Raw genomic sequence first — 9,068 nt, forward strand, 5'->3', positions numbered from 1 at the left:
AATACAACATTTAAGAGCCATGGAATTGTACTGTCGCTCCTCTAGCTTTAGATGTCTTGGGTGTCTTGGAAATCTTTTCCCTATTGACTCTTAAAATACACACAGCTCTAATAGCTTTTGGAAAATACTGTCAAGAGCCAAAGATACATTGCCAATGCTTAAAATCCCATTTTTGAAAGATCTAAAGATGCAAACGCCTTTGGTCCTTACTCTGTTTTGTTTTGAAATGGAAACGTTAGTGCCTTGGTAGGTGCACTGAACATGTCATCTGCTTTCACTGCAGCTTCTGCGAGTGCTGCTCCTCGCAGTGTTTTGTACCTTTCTGCATAGCTGCTTCTCTGTGAATCATAATGTACATTCAAGAGACTTGTTTTCTAATGATCTGACTTCCCAAGGACTCAAACAACTACATTTGTAATTCATGTGGCAGACTCCAAACGATCTTCCGAAGTGTTTTTTGTAGCACCATTTCCATGATGCTGGCTCCCACTGCTGCAGTTTCTGCCCAGTGCCCATTTCACAGAGCACATCTGAGCACATTGTGCATGTGGGGAACTAACACTGAACACTTACACATACAAAACCACACAGATCTTAAGGCTGATACATTGCGAGTTCGGCAATGCTTGGAAGTCGTGCCCTACCAGAGCTGGGGGAAGGCTGAGCTGTGTCACAGCATTGGTGTTTGTGTTGTGACTTGGTGAAGAGTCAGTCCCGGGTCTGTGGGAATCCTGCTCCTCCGAGGTTTCCACTCTGGTGTGATTGTGGAAGGGCAATCTGTGCACCTCTGGTGAATGGCTTGTCGACTTCGTATCCATGCTTCTTTTCTTCTCTTAATTTCAGAAACGAGTGCCAGTGCAATGCAGTCAAAAAGAAGAAAATCCAAGTAAATTACTGCATGGAAACATGAAACTTGTAAATGAGTGTGAATTTACCAATAGCAATTTTGAGCTGTGATTTTTCTTTTTTTAAATAAAATTCTGTACAGTAAAGTCCTTTTAATATTCTCCTGTTCCCAAAAAAAATGATTTTTTTTCTAAAAAACAGATAAATAGATATAAAAAGTGGGTTCTTCTGAAACCCCTGGACTTACAAAGTGAAGCCGAGGGTTAGCACATGAGGTTAATGTGTTTGTATGAAATGGAAGGGGAGGGGAAGACAATTGTAAATTTATTTGTTTCCACTTTTCATAAATTAGAATACAGGGTTGTCATTTTTAGGTATTAAAAATAATGTATTGTGCTGTTGTTTAAGTACTGTATGTGAATAGCAGTAAGAGGGTTTAGAAACAAACCCAATCATGTTTGGAAATGTAAATAATTTTATTATATAGTAGATCTGATGTATTTGTTGTAGAAATGGACCAGTGAAACAAAACAGAAAACAACATAAATGTAAGGGTTTGTATAATGTGGAATCCCTCATGCTCTAAATAAATGTTATTGTCCTCTAAGTTGGGTTGAATTATTATTAGCAACAACAACCGCATCATTCCAAACAGGAAGATTGAAGGGATTATTTAGAGCTCGAGGCCTGCAAGCTCCTTATATGGAGCTTTAGAGAGGAATTTGTTTAACCACAAACGAGTTAACTGATGCAGCTGTTCTTGCAAAGCAGGAAAACACAGCACAGGCCACGCTCCTGCCCTTGGGCTCTGCACAGGGAACACATACAGGGTGAGGAGGCCCAGGAGACAGCGAATAAAGCTGCTCAGCAGGAGCATGGAGCAGAGGGAAAGGGCTGTATGGAATGGGTTGAAGGCTTTGTGAATGCAGGAGCCTGCAGTCTGTTACGTGGATAACCAGCAGTGCATGGTTTGTACACAGGGCTGCAGAAAGTAGGTCAGGCCCCTTGTTCCACGGAGCTCTCGCTGGTCCTTTCAGATTACTCATTGCTTTGTGCACACAGACACTTGGACCTGTTTTCTTCTCTTACATAGTTGTAGAAACTCATTGATATGTAAAAAGGCTGACAAAATTGTAGTTAAATGTAAATCTTTACCTTCTGTAATGGAAGAAATTACCCATTTGTGCACAAAGTACTAGACACTGAGTGAGGCTCCTGTCTCTGGTCATCCCTGTTAAAGTGCAGATGCTCTGTGTCTTTTGCAAGGGAAAAGTTAGATGCTGGTGGAATACTGCCTACCCCCATGCTCCGAATCCCCAGCTCTCCCCCAGCTGCTTACACCTCTCGCTTTACAGGGGATAGTATGAAGTTGGTTTCCACAAAAAGCATCTAATCCTTTAGGATTATAGATCCGTACATACACATTTATGTGTGTGTGTAGGATTATGGGTCCATGCACACACATTTCTATATGCATGTATATATTTTATATGCATGTATATATTCTGTATGCACTCACACACATGTAAGTACAGCCAATAGGAAGTGGTTTCTGAAATGGCCCATTTTACTCCTCCTGTCCTCCGCGTTACATTTGCTAACCCTTGTCTTTAGATAGTTTTATTCCACATCTGTGCTAAGGACAAAGTGGGATCATCCCATGCCTATCAGAAGGTTTTGATAAGGCAGGAGGGTTCCTATCCCCTCTTGCTCTTTGATGTCCTCGCCTCCAAGTCTGGCTGGAACATGAGGAGCCGGTGCGCAGGTAACGTGGTGATCACCCTGTGCTGTGCTGTTGCCAGTGGGGAAGTTGTGGAGCTGGGACAAAGTCCACAGACCTGGAAAGTCACCTTCAGAGGCAAGGTCCATGGACCAATAAACTGGGGAGGAGAGGGGATGTACTCTTGGTTGTGGAAGACACCACATGGGGGAAGCAGATGTGCTTGAAGGCAGGGTCACTACAGGAACATGGGCCTCGGGAAAGGACAAATGCAAGATCCTGCACCTGGGAAGGAGTCTTGGAAGGAGCTGCAGCCTCTTGCCCTTGTGCCCACTGGCAGTGACTGGCAGGGAGCAGCTCTGCAGCCCTCGAGGTGAGTGAGCTACCTCTGGCTTGGTGCAGGGATGGGGCTGCTGCATTGAGGGAGGTGATGGTTCCCTTTTCCTTGGCACTGGTTAGATCACATCTGGAACATGATCACCTGCTACCCAGCACCACCACTCCCTATGCACACAGTAAAGATGTTGATCACATAGAGGAGACATAGTAGAGGGTCACCAAGGTGGCCAGGGGCTGGGTGGCAAGACAGAAGGTTGCCCATGGCTGCATCCACTCTCATTTTGGGTGTCTATAAGGATGGAGACTCTTCCCCTGCCCTGGGCAGCCTGCTCCTCTGGTCAACCACCCTTGCCGTGAAAAAGCATTTTCTTATGTTTAAGCAGAATTTCTCTTCTTTTTTGCTTCATTTTGTGCCTCTCATCCAGCCCCTGAGCTGAGAAGAGTCTTTGTATCCCCCCCCTCCCCCATCAGGTATCGGCACATGTGGATGGGATCCCCTTGAGCCTTCTCCAGACCTCTCCTCATCTATCAGACGCTCCAAGCCCTTAATCACTTTAGAGGCATCTCTCTGCCTCTCAGGTACAAGGTGGGTGGTATCAGGCTATTGTTTATGTGCTCGGAGAAACAGCTCCAAACTGTTGAGCTGCTGATGCTGTAGAGATTGGTACATGAGGTGGCTCTCGCCTTGCTCAGGGCCATCAGCACCTGCTTTAGCTCTTGCAGTCATCTGCTGAGCTTCAGGGTTTGGTAATGGGGAGGGGGGGGAAATCCCCTCAAATGACTCTGTTTGATCCCCTCCCTTTGCTGTCAAAAGGGGCTTTTTTCCTACTGGCTTGTCTGATAGTTACAGCATTAAAAGCTTGCTTTAAAAACCAAAGCTTTTTGCAAACACATGTTTAGAGAAATACACACAAAATAGTTTAAATATATATATAATTTTTTTTTATTTCTTGTGGTTTTTTTCTTTATATTAGGTTTTTTTTTCAGTCAAAAGACAGCATCACAACCTAACAACCAGAACCAGGTTACATACACACAGGCACACTACATAACGTATTCCAGGCAGTCGTGTCCTTCAGTCTGTTGACACACAGCAAATGTTTAAACAACGTCCTACAAGAAGTAGACACCTTTCTCTACCGACCTTGCTTACACCGATTGAACATGTAACACACACAAAAAAGGACAGGTTTTGTTAGCTTCGAGTTTCGGACGAGGTTTCAGTCCTACAGCAGAGGTGATGTAGAAAAACGTGGGGCTTCTGGTTCCTCTTCTCAACATCCCGATGTGGAAGTTGTCCCACTGTTGTAAGGCATTCAGCAGAGCACGGCTGATACAGAACTGCTGCGTGGGCATCTGCTTGGTGGTGTGGGTCCTCTGCAGCACCCCAACAGGGTCAACCGCATACAGGGCTGCGGCCGGGGGCGATCACATTCTCCAATGCATGTTAGGGAAGGCTTAAGGCAACCTTTTCCGACCAAATAGCACCTTCTTTTCTCACCAGATAGCACTTTCTTCTCCTTTCTCTTGGAAGGAAGCACTGGCTATTGAACACGCTCTCTCCGGGTCAAGTGCTGATGCTCGTACTGCTCACTCTCCCTGCACAAACCAGTGGGGAACTGGGGTTTAGGCTGAGCTTTCCAAAGCTGCCTAAGAGATTTAGCATCTGAAATGCTTTTTAGCTAAAACAACAAGAGAAGCTCAGTGCTTTCCAGGGCATTCATTCTGTCAGGCTTCTCCGGAGAGCCCAGCATCTGCTTTTGAAACAACGTAGAAACACAGATATACTGAAAACTGCCTCCCCACTCATCTCTTGCATAGGACTTTTAACTGGAGTTCACTGGGTTATTCAAGTTCTGCAGCTGCGTTAACAGAAAGGATGACAAACCATGACGAAGGGTGAAAGGCACATGTACAGTCAGTCCAGCATGGAGGGATGAGGCGCGTGGAGGAGTCTTACAAGCAGAATACCTCGGGTTTATACATACAGCTAAAATATTGCAGTGCTCAGTGGCTCTGTACAGGTGTGTTTGTGAGACAAGAGAAAACACAACTATTCCACTGTTACACCATGTGCTGTTCCCTCATCCCTGCCCTTCCCAAAGCACAGCTGTGTTGATACAAAGCTGAGGACACGATTTCAGTGGGACTTGGGCACAAGAGGCTCCCGGCTTCCCTGATGTGAATACATGAGGTGAGCACAAAAGAGTGGAGAAACCCTGGGCTCCACTGTGCAACCCATTTTTAAGCTACACTTGAAATTTACTGTGCCCCTTTCCCCCCTCTGTTTGCAAGGGATGAAACCTTCCTCCCGTAAAAGTGCTGGAACATGAGCAGGGGGGAAAGCAGAGGGATTTTTGTGGTTCTCTGTAAGAGCCAAAGCTTCACACAGTGTTTTCATGCACCAGGGCATGTGATAGCATCCCTCCAACAGAGCCTTGCACTTGCTGTGGGTATGGGGCTGGAAAAGCAATCCCAAGCCAGCCCTGGATTAGCTCCAAATGAGTGTAAGGGGGACACAGACCTCTGCATCGCCTCTGAATAAGGACTTTATACAGGACTACACCTAAGAGCTGCTCATCTTGGTGGGGTGAGGACTGAGCCCTTCAGGATGCTGGGAAATCATTCATGACACCAACATTGTATTGAGCAGATGTCAGCGAAATGGGAGGAGATGGAAGCTCCTTGAAGACAAGCCCTGAGTGACCCAGCCCATTCAATGCCCTTTAATGTTCCTGGCTGGTCTCCTGGTATGGAGATGCCACAGGTGTGGTGGGTACCAACAGTCCCCAGTGGCCAGAGCCACCGGGGCATCAGCTTCTTTTAAGCCCAGACACTCAGGGAAGACTCATGGATCACCCCTTCCCAGCACAGGGGAGCAGGGCTCTGCGCTGCCTCTGGCAGGCAGCAACAGGCGGATGCTGAGAACCATTTTTCTTGGCTTGACGTGTCCCATTGCTTTTTGCAGCTCATTTCCCAATTATTACACGGTTTAATCTTTGAGGACTTGCTGGTTTTCAATAAGTTCACCTGAAATATAATTCCCACTTTACACAGGGCACTGGAAGTGATGTTGATCCTCCACAGGAAGACTTGAAGATGCACGATTCAAGTCTAGAACCTCACTGGAGTATTTTCTCATCCTCTTTTTCATTCTGACGGGTATAACAAGACAACTAATGGGGAGTTTTATCCCCAGTGGGGCTGGATGGAAGAGGAGAAGGTACCAGCAAGATGTAAATTTAAATCGTTTCTTGATTAGAAACATGCTAAAGGAAGAGCGAAGATTCCCACAGCAGTGATCTTTGGGATGCTCCACACGTTTACGTTATCCATGACGGAGAAGAAACAGCTACTCCCATGGAAAGCCTTTTGCTTCCTTCAGATGGAGCTTTTACAGCAGAGCCTTTTGGAAAGCACATTTGTGAGTGCAAGTTTCAGGGGTGACAAAACCTTTTGCCCCACTGCCCCTGGCAGCTCTCCTGGGCCTCGCAGAGCCAGAATTTGATGGAAGGACTTTGCTGTGGCTGATGCAGCTGCCCATGAGGTGTCCCTGGGTCTCCCAGCATGTGGATGTTCAGATGTGTCCTGACGTGTTCTGGTGCTCACCTCAATAGGACTCCTGGTCCTGTCTTGATGGCTGGGGCAGCCTCAACACTCACTTCAGGGGTTCATCCATTGGACTGGGATGGAGGCAGGCTGCCCTGCCCTGTACCTGATGAAGACCACTGAGGTCCAGATCCCTTGTGCTCTGTTTGGAGAAGATCCCCTACACCCTGGGGTCTCCAAGTGGTGGAAAGGATCTTTCCGTCATAGAGGTCTGCTGCCTCATAAGCTCCAGGCAGTGCTGCCGCAGCCTGCCCACAGTGTCCTGATGTCCCCAGGCCTGCCCGTCCATGCTGCTCTGCGCTGCGATGCCAGCACAGGGCTGGGATGCTGCCAGGCCCAGGACAGATTCACCCAGGTCTCTCCATTGGGGAATTCTTCCTTTTTCTCTATGCTTTCATTACAAGAAACAGAGAAATTTCCTCCCCCAGATCTGCCTGTGACCTGCACCAGCATTCCTCCATGTGATGGCTCGGATGCTGCCCCCCATCCCAGCTGCCTTCTGATCCCAGGGACACAGTGGAGCCAGACCAGCTGCAGCTGATGCAGAAAGCACGGCTTCGCTTCTCTTCCCAAATCCTCAGGGGCTCACTGCTTAAAATCCATATGTGGTTATCCACAAACGAGCCCAAGGAAGGACCAGCCACATTCCAGCAGCGTTAAGGTGAATATTCGGGACATAGGCTGCTGCTCAGGGATGGATTCACCACAAGTGGCCACAGCTCCTTTTCCACGCAGACACTATGTCAGAGCACCAAACCCTGCAGCTCTCCCAACATGCAGCAGCCTGAGCAGCCTCTCACCAACAAGTGCTGACAAAGGCTTCGGCTGCATCCCTGCAGCATCCTTCAGGACCACACAGCCAAAGGCCTCACAGACAGAAACAAACCCACATCCAAACAGAGAAACCCATAAAGACCACATCGTTATAGACCCCAGCACATTTGTTTGTCCCTGAGTCCATGCTGTAGTTTCCCCTCTGCAAGTTAAGAAGAGAAAGCAAGACTCATCTTAGCCTTTCAAGCAGGACACGAGCCCAAGGGCCTCCCTGCCAGCCAGCACCGTGTTTGCTTCACCTTCCCATTGGGAGCATCACACAGCGAGACACAAGCTGAAAACACTGGGTGCAAAAAAACCCCAACAAACCCCTAAAACACCAAACCCCACACCCAAAGCAGAGCCCTCTGAACACCCGCACCGTGTCTTGAAGCATCTACACGTGCACACTTGTGCACACAGGGAAGTTCTCAGTTTTTAAGCACCTTTTGTTTGTTGTAAGATTTGAGGAGGCTCACAACCTCAGGGTAAAGGGGTTTTCTTGTCTGGTAACACTGGGCAGGAGATTTGGTTTCAGGCCAGGTCTTGCATTCACTGTTGGGCAGGAGAGGAGCATTGCAAGGCTTCTGCAGAGCGCAGGATGAACACACCTTTGCCATAGCATAGGTCACTGGTGGGTCGACAGCCTCTTTGCATGGGGTTGATAGGTGGTTACTGGATGTTAATACACAACCAAGTGTGCCGACAACAGGGAGGGTCTCAGGAGCCAACCTGTGCTGTGGTAATTGCACACCATTGACCTCCAGGACTCTGGATTAACCTCTTCATTAAAACGTTATTAATAATTTATTAATTCTTTATGAACATACTTTTGATATAAAGTGTGATACTAGTTCTGCTGCATGTCCTGGGCTGGCTGGGCACAGCCTGATGGAAGATGTCTCAGACTGGCATGGGAAGAAGAAAGGGGAAGAAAACAGTTTGTATTTGCTTCTGGAAACCAGGACGGAACAACAGCATCAGCTGTTTGAAATGGGTGCTGGGGCCACGACAGCGCTGAGCCCCTGGGAGCACGGCCAAGGGGCTCCGGTTCACAATGGATGAGCAGGATGCAGGAGAAGGTTTCCATGAGGGGGTTCTTCTATTGGGGTACCATTTGTGAGCAGACTGATGCGCATGGGAAGGCCTGGTAGGACAGACCTGGCAGGATGCAGCCTTGCTGCTCTCCAGCCCTGGAGCTGCACAGGGGATGATGGTGTTACAATCAGTCTCCGGTGTCCTAGCACTCCAGAGGGACCGGTGGCATCTCGGATGCAATGGAGAGAGGGCTGGCAGGCAGGTTGTTGCTTGGCTTGTCCACTTCTTGGTGTACATTTGGGCTAAAGAAAAGATGCTTCCTCTAATGCTGTTGCCCGATGGCCACAGAGTGTGTCACCAGGGATGCGGGAAGGAGCAGCAGGGAAGGCAGCACCTCATCCTGAGAGCCTGGGCTCAGCCCCTGCTGGTCTTCACAAGTACCTATGCCAGCATCCACGCTCCCAGTTCATACCAGGCATCAATCCAAGGGGGGAAAAGGCCTTTAATGTGAAGCCCAGGAAGCCAAAGGGTGTAAACGTTTCCATCGAGTCAAGGAGTCATCAATCCAATGGGAAGAAATGAGAAACAAGGCGATCTCCAGCGTGGTCTTAGGCTCAAGGGCAAGGGCTGGTGACTATGACTGCAGCCCAGGCTCCCCGGTGCAGAGCTGGAGCTGGTGCTTCCAAAAGGGTTCGTTTTAGTT

At 48.2% G+C, this 9,068-nt stretch overlaps 1 protein-coding gene across 1 annotated transcript in view; it reads left to right on the top strand.

Moving 5' to 3' along the window:
- The window catches only part of NCOA6 (nuclear receptor coactivator 6), a 43,108-nt gene extending 41,655 nt beyond the window's left edge, over nt 1–1,453 (top strand). The window contains exon 16 of the mRNA XM_034066614.1: nt 844–1,453. Coding sequence (XP_033922505.1) covers nt 844–890 — 47 coding nt within the window. The 3' untranslated portion in view covers nt 891–1,453. The remainder of the gene's footprint in view (nt 1–843) is intronic.
- Nucleotides 1,454–9,068: the final 7,615 nt, after the last annotated feature.

The sequence above is a fragment of the Melopsittacus undulatus genome, chromosome 10 (assembly GCF_012275295.1).
Source record: "Melopsittacus undulatus isolate bMelUnd1 chromosome 10, bMelUnd1.mat.Z, whole genome shotgun sequence".
Taxonomy (NCBI): domain Eukaryota; kingdom Metazoa; phylum Chordata; class Aves; order Psittaciformes; family Psittaculidae; genus Melopsittacus; species Melopsittacus undulatus.